At 37.8% G+C, this 20,710-nt stretch overlaps 1 protein-coding gene across 2 annotated transcripts in view; it reads left to right on the top strand.

Moving 5' to 3' along the window:
* The first annotated feature begins 9,395 nt into the window (after positions 1–9,395).
* KIAA1549 (KIAA1549 ortholog) overlaps positions 9,396–20,710 on the top strand; it is a 154,748-nt gene continuing 143,433 nt past the window's right edge. For both annotated transcript variants that reach the window (XM_031939153.1, XM_031939152.1), the window contains exon 1: positions 9,396–10,204. In XM_031939153.1, the coding sequence (XP_031795013.1) occupies positions 10,060–10,204 (145 nt within the window). In that variant the 5' untranslated portion in view covers positions 9,396–10,059. The remainder of the gene's footprint in view (positions 10,205–20,710) is intronic.

Below are 20,710 nucleotides of genomic sequence, written 5' to 3'. Positions count from 1 at the left end.
CTGGCAGTATCCCATCTATTTGTCCAGTCTATGTTACATGTCTGAGAAGGGAAAACAAGGGAAAAACTTCTTTAACTCCATTCCTTCACACAAACCTGGCTCCCATCACACCTTTCAAAAAGGGCATTTCCACAGTCTGGTCTTTAGCCAATAAAAGCTTTATTTAACAACATTCAAAATTTCAAAAATAAGCCTTTTGATATTATCAACTGGATTGAACTTGCCTCTAATCTGTGGGTGGCTGAGCCAACAGAGCAGACTAGATACGGGAAAGCCAGGAATCAAGTTTAATTTCAAAGTGAGTGAAATGTCTTGTAAGCAAGGAGGGGATCTAGGCAAGCATGCTGGGGCCCACTTGACTGTGGACAAATCTTGATTCATAAACTTGTGGCTAGACAAAGAGTCAAACAATATAATGGAGCAAAGTAGTGAAGCATTAACAGCAACAGTTAAACAACATTGCCTAGTGAGGAAAAAAATCTGTCTATAGCATGGCTTCATGTCTGGGCTGGTTGGTAGTTGCCCAAGCTCAGTATGACCAGTTCCGTAATTTTGCTGCAACAGTATTAACTAACCATATGTAGTCCTTGTACTATATAAACATAGTAACTTCATGGACTATTCCCATTTGAATGTTATAGTCTGGAAAATGGACATTTTTTTGCCCACTTATTTTTTTCCTTAATAGTTGTAGGCCCCTCTCTTTTGAGCAACCATAGACCTTTTTGTGTCAGAGGTCATGTAAAATTTGGGGCTTGATGCATTTCCCACAATTGCAGGAACATCTAGAGGACCTCAATGAACATAATTCTCCTAGGACTTTATAGGGTATCTTCTGTGAGTGTAATGGATATTTTATTTAAGTCTGTTTCTATGTTTGATGCCTTATTTGATATTAATAATCTGAATGTTAGCACCGTGTGTACATTAATCAAGGAATCTTTTATGATTCTTACACTTGTATAAAAGGTTCTTAGGTTCCCAGGATCTTAGACTAAAGTCTGGAAGGGACTTTGGAAACCATATAATCCAAACTCCTCATTTTACAAATGAGGAAAACTGAAGCCTAGTAACTCTCCCATGGTTTCACAGATGATAAAGATTAGAACTAGCATTTCAATTCCTCTCTTCTGTCTCTAAGTCCAACTCTGTTTACTATGCTGCCTACCTCTTTTCCTTGTTGGAAGAAATCTAGTAAGAAAGTTTTCATGTTAGAGATCTGAAACTTGTGAATAATCTTGTAGCTTTTTGGTCACTTTTATTTCTTTAATGAAACATTAAAAACTTTTGAAATGTTTTATTTATGTTATTTTTTACAACAATATCACGTCCCTTTGGCACCTCTAATACTCCCTTCTGGAACAAATAAATATAGTCAAATGGAATGAATCAGCAAACTGATCATTTGAAAATGTATGCCTTGTTCTAACCTATAATTTTACCATTTTTTTTTTTTTAACAAGAAATAGCAAGTAAAGCTCTCTAATCACTATTGTCATCAGAGTTACTGTCCTATCTTTGCTTTCTTCAATTTATATCCTTTAATATCAGAGTATATAGATATAGATAGGTAGATATTGACTTTGTTGGGGGGATGTTTTCAAAGTCTATCCTCTCAAAAAGAGAATAGTATATAAATTTATACATATAAATTGTATAAGTTATAATTATCTGTATGAGGTAATCTTTTGGCTGTTGCTAAATGTGAGCACAGAAAGGCAAGATTTTCATAAAATTATGTCTCCTGTTTTTTTGTCCATGTTGAAACCAATTTGATCAACTCCTTTGTTTGCCTTTAAGACATCCTTCCACTCATTTGCAACTTTCATGTCTTCTGGATTTACATACACACATATTTTTACATATATATACACACATATTAAAAAAGAGAATCAATATTTATGTAGTTTGGTTCCTGCAGTAATATGATAACTATCACTGGGCGAAAATTTTACAGATTAGAACATCAATAGTCAAATTAATCTTTAAAAATTAAAAGAAAAAAAAAGTGATTATCAGCCCTGAAGTCAGGAGGATCTGAGTTCAAATTTGGCCTCAGACATTTAACTCCTAGCTGTGTGACCCTGGGCAAGTCACTTAATCCCAATTGCCTCAGCAAAAAAAAAAAAAAAAAAGATTCTTAGTCCCTTTCTGCCAGGGTATTGGGGCAGCAGAAGGAGAGGGGCTATGTAGAACCAAGTGCCTTTTAAATTTTTCCTTTGTTTTATGGGAACATAATTTCATAGCCAAAGAATGTCATTATCTAGTTGTCAACCTATTGGTGATGATACTTCCTGAGATTAGCAGAATTGTTGTTCCTTGAACAGCAAACTGAGTTCATAACCATATTTGAAGCTGCTTTGATTTTTCAACTCAAGTATAATCTTTGCAAAACTACGCTTACTTTCACACTAGGACACGATACTCCACTGGGACTTTGTAGTAGGTTGTTGATGCTTGTCAATATTATTCATGTACATGTCTGTAATATTGAATTAATAGTTAATATGTTGTACTGTTATTTTGCCTTATGCATCATCTAGCTAATTGTTTGAAGTATTTGATTCTGCCTTGATTGTATACTTACCACATGAATATGTTTTCTGAGCCTGGTATTTTGATGGGAAATACATAAATTACAGTTCTCTCATGTTTAAGAAATAGTCCCAATCAAAGTTGAAGACTTAATTAAACTATTAGTCATGAGAAAGGAAGACTAAACAGAATTATAATACTGTTTATTCTTCAGGGATATAATTCTGATCCTCTTAACAAATTTTTAATCTTTATTTGTATTTAAACTGTGTCTTAAAGTCATTTTGAAAAAATCGATTATGCAACATGAAATATCAATAGTTGATATCGATGAATGATGGAAATGGATGAATTAAAATGCGTTTATTAAGTGCTTACTTTGTGCAAAGTACTGTTTAAGCTTTTGCTATTTAAGTGGAAAAGCAAAACAATTCGTGCTCTCATGAAGTTTACATGGAAGAGGCAACACATACAGAATGTTTCAGGTGCAAATCAAATGGAAGGGCCAATGGCCTTTGGGTTTCAGCTGCAAAACTGATGATAATCCATCATCTTTCATTGATAAAAAGCATATCTGTTTCTAATGTGGAACCATTTAATAGATCTGCTATAATCTATTTTTTTTTTTCCCAAAGTCATCCTTTTTTGGCATTAATTTAGGTTTCTCAGATGAAAGGTTTCCTCTTTGTTCTATCAAACTTAACAATGTTTCCTTTTACCTTTGTTGTTAGGAAGTAGGGAACGGCACCTCCTACAAGTTATTTATCTGTCTCTATGACAGATAAATAGCATCTTGTATGTTGTAGAAAGTAAATACCAAATATATCTAGAATATAGGGTTAGAAGGATGGAAGGAAAAGAATACATTTACCTAGTTTTGTATTTAAATTGCTGCCTTGACATAACTAAACACATGGAGTACCTACTTTAAATTCCTCTAAGTCACATTTTCACAGCTTTAAGTTTTGTAGTGTTTTTTCTTTGATCCCTGTAGTTAATCAATTGGTAGGGAGTAGCTCTTATGAAATGTATACTCCTAATTAGTTGTTATGTATTTGGAATCATCAGAATAGCCCAGTTACCTGGAAATGAGGCTTTGTATAGTGATGACATGGCAGTGAAGCATAGCTGCAATCTCATTTCTAAACTTTACGTCAGTTACTAGAAGTACTAGCTTGGAAGCTGCAATCAATAATTGACCTTTATTTAGTGTAAAAATTTCCAGCCACAGGGAAAGAAAAAGAAAACTTACTACATAGTAATACAAATCAAGGGATAAGCACACAATTTAGATCCACTATTTTTACTTTAAATTTGATCAATGAGAGGAGGTAGCATTGTAGCATGGGAAAAAGCAAGGATGGGGGTTCTGTCACTCACATCTATGATTATAGGCAAATCATTTAACTTTTTTGGCCTCATTCCTAAAATGAGAGGGTTTCATTAGCTAGATGACTGTTGAGGTCTCTTCCAGTTATCCTATGGATAGAGCACTGGATAAATCAGGAAGACCTTAAGTGGAATCCTACCTCAGACACTTATTAGCTGTGGGATCCTAGACAAGTCACTTCAACTCTCTCAGCCTCAGTTTCTCTATCTGTAAAATGGGGTTAATAATGAGGCACCTACCTCATAGGGTTGTTGTGTGGATCAAATGCGATAACAAGCATAAAGTGCTTTGCAAACCTTAAAGTGCTATATTAATTTTACTTATTAACTATGAAATAAACCATAAAATTTTGTATTGAGTTGTGTATATACTGAGAGAAATGTGACCTAACTTATCACAACACTCAAGTCAACCTGTGCTGATTTTTTTCCTTGTCTTTTTTTCTTTAAAAAAAATACAATTTGTTATGTGGGATGGCTTTCTAGGAGAGATAATAAAGACAGGAAGGGGAGAGTGAGTGGGAATAAATATGATGTAAAAAAAAAAAGCAAGATATCAATAAAAACAAATTTAAACAATCTGAGACTGTAAACTCAAAACTTTTATCTTTATTTTCTGTAAAGTGCCTTGGTTCAATAAACTTAATACATTTATTTCCTGTTCAATGGTAGTACTAATCTCATGATTATGCTGTTGTCCTCAAGCATGTCTTTTGTCATATTCTTAGATGTGTTCTTGAGGTAGAGCATTGTTGTGGAACATCTATGGACATATCTTGAAGACCTGCTACTTCTCTTGTCACTTGTACTGGATAAGTTCTTAAGTTGCTTCATACAATCTTGACCCTTCTGCTCAATCAAGGCATATCAAATGTCTTGCCTGTAGGGGAATGTTGTGAAAGTATCCTTGGTTGGGGGTCATCTTCCATAAAATGGCAGAAGAGACCTTTGCATATTTGTATCCAAAGTATATTTACTTCTTGAAAAACTTTCCAGGTCTCGGCATCTTATGCCGGGATACTGAAGGAGAAAGGCCACAGGCTAAAGAAATGAGAATTGGGGGACATACTTCCCATGAACTACGTGTATTTATAATGCTGAAAAAGGAGTAGAAAAGAAAATTGAGGAAAGTTTAAGTGATTTGCCAAGATCACACAACTAGTAAGAGTTTGAGCCTTGATTTTAACTCCAACCTTTCTGACTCTGGGCCAGCATTGTCATTATACCACTTAGCTGTCAAAGAGAGACTCGGGTTTTTTTGTTTTTTTTTTTTTGTTTTTTTTTTTTAACTTGATCCTATGCAATTTGGGGTTTTAATGTCGGGCACTATTCTGCTAGGAATAACTACTGACTCTGAATTATTCTAATGAGAATTCTTTCCATGTCTCAAAAGTGCTTCTCAACTAGTTTTGGACTTGGGCCTTGTTCTTGTTTTTTGGGTAACATCTTTTATATATACAATGTAACTCAATCCTTTTGTTGCCCTTTTCTAACAGTTTTCTCTGAACTAACTACACCCTATAAAGTTGTTTGCCCTCCCTCAGCTCCCATGTTTCTAGATCTAATGAATAGCATTGAGTATACAGCAAGGATATTACTTATGTGACACAGGGACAAAGTCTTAGGATTAGTTTTAGAACTGGAAGGAAAATTGGAGGTCATCAAGGCTCATTCCTCCTTTTACAGATGAAGGAACTGAGTACCAAAAAGACTGAATATCTTAAAATCGCACAAGTAGCAAGTTGCCAAGTTGGGAATTGAACCTGGGCTTTCTGACTCCATATTCAGCCTTTTTTTTTTTAAAACTTCATTAAACATTCAATAATTGAGGCTGCTGGCCCAGCATCTACTATAAGAAATGGTATGTACTCATCGCTTTTCTACTCATAGCTCCCTCCCTCCCACACTCACCCCAATCAGTGTAATTCCCAATAGAAAAGAGGCAATAAACTTGGACTCACACTGATGGATTTGATCAGAGGATACTTGATTTAAGGTCTACCATAACATAGTGTTTGACTTATACATCTCATTCTAGTTTCCCTCCAAGCTTATTAAATGAGATTAAAAGTTCCTTATAGTCCCAATAGCCTGTTTATTTGGCATAACCCCAGCATAAGATCTCGCTGAAAAGAAAAAAAAAGCTATGATACACTGAAAATTAGGAATACTTTGTCCTATTCACTGTACTACCTAGCTGCCCAAGAGTCAATGAAGATGTGTCTCTGTTAATAGATTTTTGTCTAGGTCTCCATCACTGATTTCTGTGGACACTTGGAGTTGCATTTATTTCCTAGTGGGCTTTGGAACTCTGCCCTGATATGACATTCGCTCCTTGTTTCTATGCAGGTATGGAATTTCTTCAAGTTAAATAATTCTTAAATCGCCTTCTAGGTCAGCAAGTTTATGACTTTTGCTCCTTACAAAGTAGTTTCTTCAGGTTGACCACAGGATTCTAGCCTGAGAAACTACTAGTTCTCCAAAATATTTGCAGAATTGTCAAAGCTTTAATCTTAATTTCAGAGGCAGCATAGTTTAGTATGATTGGAGCACGATCTCAACCAAGTCAGGAGAATCAGGGCACGAATTTCATTCATTCTCTTGTACCCGTGGGAGTATACCACCCTCCTGAAGGTACTCACTGGCCTCCCCTACCCCCATAAAACCTGCAAGGCAGGGGCAAAGTGCTCTAAGTACTGAGTCAAAATATTTTTTGTTGTAATAGACAGAAATGCTGATCGTTTATGTAGATTTCTATCCCCACAACTTTGCTGAAATTGTTAGAATTAATTTTAATTTCTTTAAAATTTATTCATTTATTTATTTAATGGTTTTCCTCTAGTTAATCCAAAACAATTTTCCTTTGCATTTGTTTTTAAAATTTTTGAGTTCTAGATTCTCTCCCTTATCCCCATGAACTTGAATTAATTTTAAGCTGGCTCTCTAGAGCTCTTTAAGTAATCTAATTATTGCAAGAAGTAATAATTTTGTTTCCTCTTAGTAAGGATACCAGCTGGGCTTTCCACAGAAGTTTTTACCTAGCCCTAGGGTGTTAATCAACCTTATATCTCTGGAGCAAAGGGCTGAGATCTGAGAACTTCTTTTTGTTTTTTTTTTTTTTTTTAATATTCTAGTAATTATTCCTATGTAATTGGTTTTTTATCTATTATGCAGTTTTATGTATTTAAAAAAGATTGTTTTGAGATGACTTCACCAGGCTGACAAAGAGATTCATGGCACTAGAAAGGTCAAAAACATTGGCACAGTTTATGGAATCCAGGGAAACAGAACTGTGTTATTGAAGACTTGTAGATTTGGAAGCTGTGATTTTGGATTGTGCCTGAGCCTCTCTCTTCTTTGATGAGAAAATAAATATTTCATGAGAAAAAGAAGGCCATTTGGGCCTCTATCTTTTCTCCCGTTCACCCAAATCTGCACTGTTTTGGGCCAAATGAAGGCTATTTGTTCCCTTAAGTCTGAGTGAATTCTATAGTTTCCACAGCAGATCAGACCTAATTTTTTTTCTTTGCAGAGAGATCTCATTTATACCACATATCTGAGGTATGCCATATATTGGGATCAGAGATTTGTTGTAAACTAAGTAACACTTTGCTATACAAAGATATAGGATATGATCTTTAACATTGAAATTTTAAAATCTAATTAGGAAAATAAGTCATAAATATGAAAAGCGAAATAACAATCCATGACCTCAAAGCAAGAAAACAGCAGGAGGCAGTACCTTATTAACTGTCCAGTGAATGAATGACATGGACAATAAATCCTGAGCTCATAGGAGGGAGGGAACATTAGAGATTATATTGGTGAGAAGTAGGAAAAATAAATTGATGCATAAGGAGTAAGCAGAATCAGAATAAAAAAAATATACACAATAAAGATATAAAGAACTTAACAGTTCTTACCTATTCAATAATTAATCCCAATTCCATAGGACTAATGATAAAGTGTGCTATTCAATTCCCTTGACAAAGAGATGGGGGACTCAACTATGGTGATGAGCCATTTATTTTTTGGCATGAAGAATATGAAAATTTATTTTTCTTGACTATGCATATTTGTCACAAGGTTTTTTTCCCCCCCTTTTTTTTTTCCAGTGGGGAAAGTGGGCAACAAAATAAGTGTTAAATGAAACAAAATAAAAGAAGAAAAAGAAGTGGTGTACTGTAGCAAGCAATGTAGGCTTGCTATGGGTATAAGAATCCCAGGGTACTGAATATGGAAGGAATCCTAGATATCATTATATCCAATGTAATGGTTTTACCCAGGAGGAAACATTTCAAAGAGGTAAAGAGATTTGCCAAAGTTCACACAGTTACTGAGTGACTGATCTGGGACTCAAAAACTCAAGTCAGCTGAATTCATGTTTATTGGACAAAACTTCAAAAGAAAATTATGTTAATCTGATAGAAAAAAAAGGTATTATTCTGATAAAAGTATATGGGATTATGATTATAGGATTTACTCAGGTTTTATGCAAAAAGGGCTAAAATGCAAAAATACTGGAGCATTAAGGAGATCCATTTAACCTTCAGTCATCTCAATTACCACTGTTTGTTTACAACTACGAGTGGGTTCCCTATTCCTTCAATTCCCCCAAATCTTATGATTGCCCAAGTGGAGAGGTACATTATGCAAGTTGCTGGAGGAGCTGTGACAGAAAAGAGTGACTACAGTATGGAAAGGGATCAGATAACGCTTCAAAAGCCTTATCCTTGGGAATACTGGTTCCCTGTTGAATACCAGCTATCTGGAAACGGTGGGTACCACGATCACTTTCCTTTTGGATCCTGCCCTAGTTCATCAACTCACTTCCAGGCTACCTCTAAAATATCAGGTGGTTAGGCAAGGCTGGAAGCAGGTTTTAAAACTGCATTTTGAGATTCCAAATAGCATTTTAGCAGTTCCATCACACCCAATTCATTGAGACCCAAACGCTACTTGGTTACCCTTAAAAAAAAAAAAAATCTCATTCCCCTGGGCACCAATTAATCTTGAAGCTCGGTATTCATGCCTCCCCTTTCTCCCCAACATGGCTTTCCCTTCCATAAAGAGCTTCGCTTCTCCCTGTCTCCGCTCTTCCCGTTCTCTTCTGACTTCCCTTTCCTGGGTTCCAGAGGCCCAACTGCTTCCCAGGGACCTGCAATGATGCGATCCCCAGAGCGAGTAACATCAACCTTCTCTGAAAAAAGAGAACCTAGAGAGATCGCTTCCACTGGGTCTGAGACTCCGGCTCCAGCCAAGGAGTGCTCGCTCGCCGGGTTTTCCGCAGCGCAAATCCCCCTTGGACAGATTTCCCCTCCCTCCCCCAACTCCTCAGCCACCCCCACCCCCAGCTCCTTTTTCTCTCCCACGCCAAGCCGGCTCCCAGCGCGCCCCTCCCTTCAGCAGCGGGTCCGCTAGCTCGGGGGCCTCCCGGGAGCTGATGGAGGAGGAGACTTCGGGGGCGGGGCCCAGGAGCGCCGAGTGAAAGATCGGGGGTCCCCTCAGCAGCAGCCGCTTCCTTTCCTCCCCTTCTTTTCCGAGCACGCGCTCGCGCGCGCTCCGGGATACCCACTCCAACCCCCCTTTGGGAAAGGCGGGCAGTCCCCGCGGGGGCCGGTCTCCTGGGGAGCCGGGCCAGACAGGGGCGGGGAAGCGAGCCCCCGCCGCTCCCTGGCCGGGGCGCCTGGAGAAGCGGGAGGCGCGGGCTGATGGGGAGCTGAGAAGGGGCAGCCAGGACGGCCGGAGCCACCGCCGCGGCCGCAGTCGCAGCCGAGTCCTCCTCCTCCCGCCCTCCCTCCCAGGCTCGGGCATCTCTTCCCCGCCGGCGGGCGGCTGTCCGGAGGCAGGAGCGCAGGCCGGCCTGGAGGTGGTGCTCGCCGGCCCGCCTCAGCCTCTGCCAGCCTCCTCCGGTCGTTGCCCGGACAGCTGCGTCGCGCCTCGCGGAGGGGGAGGAGCGGCCGGCGGCCGGGCGGGCGGGCGCTGGGCTCCCAGTCCCCTTGCCTCGCGCCCAGTGACCCGCCAGCATCCCTCTCCGCGCGCCCGGCGCGCCTCGGAGTGCCGCGAGCGAGGCCGGCCCGCGAGTCCTCGGTGGGCTATGCCGGGGGCGCGGCGCTAACTTCCGAGGGCTTTGCCATGGCCGGGAAGACCCGAGGCTGCATCGCCTGGGTGCCGGTGCTGGGGGGCCGCGGGCCTTCCCTGCGCCTCGCCCGCCGCCCCGTGCTGTGGTTAGCGGGGCTCGTGGTGCTGCTGCTGACCCTGCCGGCCTCCTGCACTGCAGGTAAGGACCCCGAAGCAGGGCGGGAGACCCTCCTGGCTAAGCTGCCACCAGGCCTTGGTTTTTCACGGTGGGCTTTAGCATTCGGGTTCCCTCCGCCCCTCCTTTATTCGGCACGCCACCCGTTGCTTTTCCTGGGATGCACTCCCCTGCCAAACCCTTCTCCTTGGGCCCAACGAAAAAAGACAGCGAAAAAATAAATAAACCGGCCAAGAAACCGGATACTGAGCGGTCTTGCCAAAGGTCTGCAAAGCCACCCACCCTTGTTACCCATAGAGTAAGGGGCAGGTCCTCCGGTCTCGTGGCTTCACTGCAGAATATACCCAGCCTATCCTGCAAAATGTACAGACACAACGACCCAGGGAATTTATTGCCTGACCACATGAATGGTGGCATAGAAAATATTTCATGCTATTTTGCCGGGAAAGGGCTTGTTCAATTTGTATCTTTCAAACGGTCTTATAATTACGTTGGATTTCTTGCAGCCCCGATACAGAGTAGCTGTATCCTCGGTGCCACAGTACACAAAGAACAGCCTGCCCAAGAAGCCTTCTTAGAAAGCTCTCTGTTATGGCTCTTTTCTTTTCTGAGAAAGAAATCGCGATTTCTTTTATTTTGAAGAGGCGTTATTAGCACAATAGAGTGTGGAAATATTGTGATTCTTAAGTGTCAGGGCATGAAAGGAGTAAGCATTGTTTTTATAATAGAAGCAATTTAGTAACTTCATCGGCGTGGAATTGAAAGGCGTACTTTATAAAGAAGCGTGTGGGTGGGTTTTTGTTAGAGAGGGAAACGAATTTATTTCTCTCATGTGTTTATTTGACCCTTCTGGACTCAGGGTTTCTGAACTGACAGTTTAGAAATGTTTCTAGGATAAATGATCGCCACTCCCCTCTCTTTTTGATGTCAGCCCTTGGGGGTATTGGGGGATTGGAAAGATGGAAGTGACGGACTATAGATGGGAAGCTACAGTTTCCTAGAAGAGGACAAAAAAAAAGCCAATAAAAAGTACCTCCATCTACACCCTTCATGGAACCAATGCCAAGGAACTTCCAGGTAGCTTTGGAGGGAAAATTTAAGAGAAAAGGATTAAAGTAATTATCACACTTCGATTTGAGACACAGGGACAGAATGTAATAATGCACCAGTGTTACATCTGAAAGGGGCATTAAAGGTTATATAGTCCTAGTTCAGTATTGTGATTTTATGGATGAAGTAACTGAAGTCCAGATAAGTGAAGTGACTGTTTATGTTCTACAGGTGGTCTCATTGCCCCTTTCATACATCTATAAATATAATACACTTAAAAAAATTAATTAAAAAAAATCACCCATTTTAGAATATGCCCTTCCCTCCCCCAGCCATTTACGCAAAGAAAGTTTTAAAAGATCCAAGAAACATTAAAACAAAACTAACCAAAAGATGACAGTTTCTGGCAATGTGTATCTATCTCCATATTCCCCACCTGAACGTTTAAGGCAGAGAGGAGGTTCAATGCTTCAGTTTTTCTTTGAGGACAAAACTGGGCCATTATGATTACAGTGTCAGATTTTTTTTTTTCTTTCCATTTCCATTGTTGTCATTGTGTATATTATTTTTCTGTTTCTGTTACTTCACTTTGTATCAGTTCAAGCAAGATTTTCCTTGTTTCTCTGAATTCTTCACATCCTTTCTTAGAGCAAAATAATAGTCCTTTTCATATATATATATTAACCAACATGTTTAGTCCCACACAGATAATTTAACTCAATGGGACTATAACCTGTAACAATGGAATTATTTTATTTTAAAGAGTTTGAATGCTTCACAAGAGCAAACTTTCTTATAAAATGAGAAACCTGAAGTTGTTAGGGAATGGCAGACCAGCCTGAAGGTAGCCATTGTTCAGGTCTAGAAATCTGGTATGATAATCTATTTTCAATGATTTTTTTTAAAATTTAGAATCTGACTGCTCCAAAAAAGGGGTCCCTACAAAAGTTTACTTTTAAAAATGTTTAGAAGAGACACATAAAGGCATAAGAGAGAATTCCTCTCATCTCTTGCCAACAAAGGAGTACAGCCTGGTACTGATGTAGTCTGATATTTTGGAGTATTTTAAGTTAACTCTTAATGCCAATGTGATAATACCCTGTTATTGAGGGGGATGTAATAATTATTCATATCAAGAGTTTTATAAGAAAGGACACATATCTAATATTTAATACTTTTTATTTCCACCACTAAATATGTGTATATATGTATGTATGCATTCAAGAAAGTTCTTCCTTATAAGAATCTACAAATAGAATTGCACTGAATTTATAGTCAATAGCATAATATTTAGTATTTATATACTGTTTCCTGTTTGTTCTTTTCCTATGGCTGCCCAAATTGGTTCTAAGTTTCCTTTGACCACGAATCGTTTCATATCCTTCCTTTTTTTACTCATTGGGTAACACAATATTGGGTACTTAAGTGCTCAATAAATGCTAGCTAATTTAATAAAAGAGTGGACTGATATGACTATATACTCATATCCCCAACTTACACTTTCCACCTTCCCTTCATAACTTATCCACAAAAATAACTACACATATGTGGATAGTAAAAATTTAGGGAGGGGGACAGCATGGTATAGAACAGAGGCTTTTATGTTGTTATTTTCTTTTTGTATCATAAACCCTTTTGACGGTCTAGTGAAGGCTATGGAACCCTTAGGATAAAGTTTGTTAAATGCATAAAATAAAATAGTATTACAAAATAAATCAATTCCATTAGCTATCATGTACATATATTTATATATTTTAAAACAAGTTCACAGCCCCCAGGTTAAGAACCCCTGGGATAGAATGTTTGACTTGAAATCAGGATTCAGATGCTATTTCTGACTCATCCTAACTATGACCATGGTCCAGTCACTAAATCTGGTTGGACTTCGGTTTTCTAATCTGTAAAATATGATTGATACCTGTAGTACCCTCCAGGGTTGCTGTGAGATTCACATGAGATAATATATGATAATATGTGATTTGATAATACTTTGTAGATTTTAAAAACATTATACAGGCTATTTGTGTTTCTCCTTGCTCCTTTACTGGTAGAAATGCTCACCAGATACATTACAACTCACTAGGATCATGTTTCTTGTTTTACCATAAACACAGAAGTTGCTAATGTCCTTGTTGTCAGTGCCTGTTATTGGCCAATTTGTTGACCAACAGATCAGTATTATATTGGTCTTGTCACTTTTACACCAGTAGTTTGTCCTTTAAGTGACTTTTTTAAAAGTTAAATAAATCAAAAACATGTTTAAAAAATATCAGCCATTGTGTAATGTGTAAAAACAAGTATAATGGATCATTTTGAAGGCTCAATAAAGCTGTTTTAGATAAGTAAGGCCTTTAATGCAGATACTAGCAATTTAATGCAACTAGCAATTGACTAAACAAAACAGTAGTTTAAGAACAGAAGGATAGCCACTGGCATAATCAGTTAATTTAGTGACCTTTAGTGGCCGTTAGTTAGTTGATAACCATTAGAATCAACACACACAAAACCCAAAGAGCAGTGGATAGATGGGTAAGAGAGTTTGTGGTTTAGTAAGGTGCCCCAATTTGTAAAATGACGAGATAGGAGTAGGTGATCTCTATGTCCCTCTGGGGATCTTTGAATGAGATTTTGGAGGTGACTATAGGTAGGAAAGATTGAGAAACAGTACATAAAGAGGAAGAGTGGAGAAGGGGAGTACTTAATGAATCAGCCACAGAATGCTAATTTACTTCTTTGCTTTAAATTAGTGTTTTGTAGTGGTGTTTTGATATGTAAAACTATTAGTATTTTTGAGTTCTAGATGAAAAATAGAATTCTAATACTTTCTAAGAGGCACTGGGAATCCCCTTTTTTTAAAATGAAAGTTTTTTTCATAATCTGTATGAGTGTCATTTGAAAAATATATTAATACCAGCATAATAATTATTTTAGGATCAAGATTAGGAAATTTAGTGGAAATTTTGCTATGATACTCACAAAGCAGTGAACTTTTAGTCTGAGAACATGTATTCAAATTTCAGCTTACTGTTATTCTTTGACCTTGGGCATATAGCTATACATGAGTGTTTAATAATTTTTGAGTTCATTGATATGAGCACTCCATTTATTTATACTTATCACTGTCCCTCTAGTTGTTATGAATTGTAGGCCCAAGGGGAAAAAAAACCACCTGCAGTCATGTGGGGATGATTCTCTTCATCTTGGGTAATTATTCATCACTGGGCTTTGTACTCAAACCCTTTCCAGCTCAGTAGGAACTGCCAGGGTTTATGTTCCATTGGACATAGCCCAGAGTCACTTATATACTTTGGAAAGGTATCAGAGCAAAATACAGATATTAATTACAATATTGGTCTTATATTAGGATTGCATTTGGCTTCAAGAAGTACTTTGAGGAAATATAAAATCAGCAATTTAAAGAACATCATTTAAATAAATTTTCCCAACACATGTATAGATGGCACATTTTTATTTCTGTATAATTTGGCATTTCTTTGTGATGAACAATTTTAGGTGGATTTGTTATATTTATGTTATGTTATGTTAAATTTTTGTTAATGTTTTAATAGCATATGAAACTGCATAAGGAAACCCTTAGACAGTATAAGCTCAGTTACTTAAAACTAATTCTTGAGAAATTAACTTGTAGCTGCCACCTAGCAACTCGTCCTCCGTGATAGACTGGTTTTCTGAGCCCTTGCTAGTCTTTTGTGTTAGATTTTTGCTTGTTTGGTTTCTTTTGGGGGGTGGGGGAGAGTTGTGTAACTGGTGTGATGTGGAGGATTTTATTTTGAATTGCCACTCCACTTCTCTTGGGAGCAGCTGTTGTGGTGAGTGTCAGGAAATGCCTCACTTAATCCTAAAAAGAGAACCTGAGTAGGGAATTGTTAAATGTCTCCTGAGACTAGAGAGCCACAGGTTTTGTATCACTGCCCTGGGTGATAGAGACAGATAATTACTCTAATTATCATTACTCCAGGTTGATTTTCTCAGATAGGGAGAGCTGTTGTTCAGGTTGATCTAATTTGTATCTAAGTCATGACTATCCACGTTAGGATTCTCATTTATATTGTCTTTTAAAAATTTTTTTGAAAGAATGATTTTGTAATAAGGTCTCCCGGGTTTGCTCTTGGACAGATGTGAAATTTGGTTACCTGACATTCTGATGCCTTTCAGGGAGCGCATATAATGCAGGAATTATGGCATTCTAGCTCATTCTGGGCTAAGGTTAGGCATCCTATGGCATCTGCTATTGTTAGTACTAATATCTTAATATTCACGCTCTCCTGACTTGCACTGCACTGACCATATTTCCTTCCTTTTTTTGAAGAAAGTAATAGGGACCTGAAATAAAGTTCTGGGAAGGATTTTTAGGGAATATTTGATCTAATCCCCTCCTTTGACAAATGAAGAAGCCAAGGTTCACATAGGTTAAATAACTTACTTATCAAATGAAATATTTGTAAAGAACTTAGCATAGTGCCTGGCACATATTAAGTACTTATTAGTACTTGTTCTTTTCCATTCCCAAGATCAAACAGGTAGTCAGTAAAAGAGTTGAAATTCAAGCCCAGTACTCTGCTTCCAAGTCCAGTTCTATTGCCATTATGCAGCTTTGCTGAACAAAAGCAACAAAATGAATAAAATCATAGAGGTGGAAACAACCACATCATATTCATAGAAGGGTGTAATTTGCTGTTCTTTTATAGGGGTTCTTAACTTAGCTTCTACAAGCCCTGTAAGGAAATTAGAAATTTGGGTAAGAAAAATTTCATTTTTATTATTATATTTTAAGGATCATTTCCACTAGCTTCTAACTGAAATGTGTTTCTTTCAAGTCCACCAGTTTCATCAGACTGCCAAGGGAGTCCATGGCACACTAAAAATTAAGAATTCCTGATCTAAGGAGTAGTTAGGTAGCAAAGTGAATGGAATGCCAGCTATAGAGTTAGGAGGACTTGAGTTCAAATCCAAACTAGCTGTGTAATCTTGGGCAAATCACTTCACCCCATTGCCTCAAAAAAAAAAAAAAAAAAAATCCCAATCTATTAAGACATTTGAATATCAAGTACTAGTAGAAATAGAATTGATAAGGCACAGTTGTTGTTAGCATGGGTTGGAAAGCCTGAGGAATTTGGATTTGATATAATAAGCAAGGAGTTAAAGGTGGAAGTGATAAGATAATAAGAATGGTAGTTAAAGCAGATCTCTGGACAGTTTGGTACAGAATAAATTAAAGAGAAAGGAACTAGAAGTTAGCAAGACCAGTTAGAAGACTATTATATTAATCTAAGAGGTGACAGTGAGCTAAGGTAGAAAAAGAGAAACTTTGAAGGCTGACAAGATGTTGGGATTAAAGGAAAGAGTCAGAGATGACTCCTAAATTTTCTTCTGGGTGTTGGCAGAATGGTGGGGCGATCAACAGAAACCGTGAATTTAGATAGGAAAAATGATTTGGATTTTGGACAAGTTGAGTTTGATTTAATAGCAAGACATCCAAGTGGAAATAACCATTAGTATTTTTTAAATGAACTGGAAAAAAGCAGGAGTGGTGATAGTGATTAAGAAATCATTAGCATAGAAATATTAATGAAGACTAGAAGGCTTTTTTCAGGGAAGAAAATGGGAAGAGAGATGAGAGGATCATCAAAGACCTCTCCATTACTCGATTTCTCTGCACACTGATATATTCTTTCCTTCTTTCCTGTGATCATAGAGATGTCTTTTCCTTTTCTTAGCAGACTACCTGTGGTCTTGATCCCTTTCTCCAGTGTTATGCTGCAACATTTTTCTCTCTCATCTCTTCAGTATCACTTTCCCATCCACCCACAAACATATTCATGTGTCCTAATTCTTCCATAACCTTCTCTTGATTCTTCCACTTCATATAGCTAGTAACTATTATCTCTCCCCCACTGCTAAATCTAGTGAAAAAAGTTGCCAGTACTCAGGCATCCACCTTACTACCCACTTGATTCTTCAGATTTAGCTTCTGCCTTCACCACCATACTGACACTGTTTTCTCAAATGTCATCAATAACTGCTAATTGTAAAACCCACGGGCCTTTTTTCAGTTCTCATCCCCCTCATTCTTATCATATTTTGATATTGTTGACTATTCCCTGGACACTATGTTATCTTTGCTTCAGAGACCTCAGAATCAGTTTCTTCTCCTACTCTCTAAATGATTCTTTTGGCTCAGTTGGCTCTTTGTCCTTTTCCCTTCTTCTTTTACCTTGTGATTTTTAAATTAATATCTTTTGTTTTTATATCACCTTTGTTTCCCCCTTCTTCTGCATATGCTGCCACCAGATCCATCATAACAAAGAATTAGAAAAGGAAAAAGAGGAAGAGAAAAAAATCAGCAAAAAATAATCAAGATAAAAAAAATCTGACATTAATTTTGTGGATCCCCCCACCAATGCAAGGAAATGGGAGGTGATTTCTTATATCTCTTCTTTAGGGCCAATCTTGTTCTTGTGGTGGTAGTACTTTCCTAAAACTTTGTTGTAGTCATTGTGTATACCTTTCTTACTCTTGATGTTCCCCAAGGGACTGTCTTTATCCCTTTTCTTTTCACTCTGTTTCTTTTTGCAATCTCTACTCCTATGGCTTTCGCTACCAAATGTATACAGAAGTCTCCATTTACTTCTGACTTCTGAGCTTTAGATCCTTTATCAAGTATTAGAAGACATTTCAAATTCACTCGTTTCAAAACTGAGCTTTATCCTTTAAATCTGCTCCTCCATTCTTTCTATCAATGGCATTGCTTATTCACTTTGTTTCTAATGTTCAATGTTTTGGGGTGACTTTTGATTATTTTTTTTCCTCCTATAGGTTTGTCCCCTGTATACGACCCACATCTTTTTGCTCTTGCTCATTCTGTTTAAGCCTAGAAAACCCACTTTCCCTCTCATCTTTCTTTAAAATCCAATTCAAATGTCATCTCCTTCAAGCAATTTCTGATTTCTTCCTTCTCACAGGCTTTCTTTTGTCACTCCTCTAATGTTATCAAATATTTTGTGCTCTCCCATCCCCCCTCCCCCCCACTAGAATGTAAAGTCTGTGAGGACAGGTATTATGTCTTCCTAAACTTTGTATCCACCTCAGAAAATAGTAGCACATAGAAGGAATTTAATAAATGTTGTTTGAATGGATAAGTGAATGACTAAACCTTGAGGAATGACCAAAGGAGCAAGAGGAAGAGGAATCAGTAAAGGAAGCTAAGAAAGATGAAAAGTAAATGGAAGACAGGGTTACTGTCAGAAAGAACCAGCATACATCTATAGTTTTCTACCCCAGCTACATCTACTTCTCTGTTGCATTTTTTGATTCAAGTTTCCCTGTCCACTTAACCCAATTCTTGCCCATAGGGATTGGTACATATAATTTCTTTTAAAAAATTTTATTAAAGCTTTTTATTTTTCAAAACATATTCATGGATAATTCTTCAACATTAACCCTTGCAAAATCTTGTGTTCCAATTTTCCACCCCCTTCCTCTGCCCCCTTTCCTAGATGGCAAGTACTTCAATATATGTTAAACATGGTAGAAATATGTGTTAAATTCAATATATGTGTATATATATTTGTTCAATTATCTTACTGCACAAGAAAAATCAAATCAAACCAGAAAAAAATGGCATTTTTACCTGGGTGCTGGGGCCTTATCATCCATAATTTATGAGTGGATGCTTGGTATCAGAATTTATTTATTAGAAGGTGTTGTGCTTTGCCATAACTCAGTTCAACTAGGTGCTACCAATGACCTGTTCCCTTTTGAAGATTCCAGGTAAATTGTTTTGGGATGCGTTCCAATCATAGAAAGCTCAGAACATTGTAGAAGCAAATGTAAGAAACAGTTTTAGTTATAAGAATGGATAAAGTGACAGTCTCACTGGTCAAAATATATCTGGAGGAGTAGAGCATCACAGTTAAGGCAAGACACCAACAAGCTGGAGTATGTCCACCAGAGAATTGTCAACCAGTAAGGGGAGGGGCCTGGAAAAGCAAAGTCCATAGGGCTCATTTGAAGAACTAGACATGAGTAACTTTGCAAAGAAAAAGCTTATGGGAACAATATGAATGTTCTCTTCAAAAATTGGAGTGGTTGTCTTTTGGGGGAGAGAAAGAAAGGAGATTTATACTCTTTGGCTCCAGAGGAAGTACTAGGAATAGTAGGTAAAATTTTTTCCTAAATATAAGGAAATAACTTCAACTTAATGTAAGAAAAAAAAGTTAGACATATCTAAAAGTAGAATGGATTGCCTTATAAAGTTCCCCATTTCTAGAGGTTTTCAAATGGAGACTGGATGACCTTTTGTTAGGGCAGTTAGGATGATACAGTGGATAAGAATACTAGACTTGGTCAGGAAGAGCTAAATTCACATCTGCTTCAGACACTCGCTTTGTGATCTTGGTCAAGTCATTTGATTTTTGTGTGCCTCAGTTACCTCAACTAAAAGGTGGATAATAATAGCACCTACCTCAGAATTGGTTTGGGAGAAACAAAAGAGATAACATCTGTACAGTGCTTTGCAAAGCTTGAAGTGCACTATAAATGTTAGCAAATAAATGTTGGAAAGGGGATTCTTATTCAGCTATAGGCTGGACTGATGACTCCTAGAGTCCTTTCCAATTCAACGTGTTTGATCTTGATGATCTTGATATAAGCACACAATTCTGTGTTTTTTTTTTTTTTCATTGTCCCTGTATATTCAATTTCTGTAGATTTTATAGCTTTTGTCTAATTACTTGGAACACCTTCCAAAAACACATGGAAACCTCAGGAAAGTGCAGAAGCAGATACAAAAAACAGTTTTAGTGCAGAATGGGTGAAGTCATAGTCTTACTGATCAAAGTATATCCATGTGTTTCCTTTTTTGAGATATTAAAAAAAGTTACTGACACATTGTTGCCCATTATGCCACTGACCCTGAACCTATTCTTCATAGCTATTGTTAGTTTTTCCACTCTGTTGCAGTATTAATTATCATTTGAATTTTTCTGGTGCCACTTGCTTATTTTGACCAAACACCCTTTAAAAGCAACCAGTGAGGATACTTGGCCTATTGCTTAATTGGATATCTGGCAGCTGGGACTCGCAGCTCATTTCTTGACTTAACCTCTTTCTCTAAAACTTGACTGATCAGTCAGACCTTGCTTAACTCTCCAGACCCTTGATCTTTCACTTATTTCTGATTTTTAAAAATTATTTTGTATTCCCTAATCCTTAGTTTATATACTTTACTTTTTCTTTTCTTCTCTGGAAAAATCTTTGCTCTGTTGCTATACATATCCTAGTGTAATATTTTGTCATAGAAGTCAAGAGATGAAGAACATTTTGGGAAATGATGGCCATCACTATGAAATGAAATTGAGAAGTCAAGGACAATGGAGATAGAGAAGTAGCTTTTAAATTTGGCAGTGATCATTTAGGGGAGAAGTCTGATTCCAGTAAGTCGAGGAATATCATGTAATG

Source organism: Sarcophilus harrisii, chromosome 5 (assembly GCF_902635505.1).
Source record: "Sarcophilus harrisii chromosome 5, mSarHar1.11, whole genome shotgun sequence".
Lineage (NCBI taxonomy): Eukaryota > Metazoa > Chordata > Mammalia > Dasyuromorphia > Dasyuridae > Sarcophilus > Sarcophilus harrisii.
Note: the sequence above shows the minus strand (reverse complement) of the source record. Positions and strands in the feature narration are given on the sequence as shown.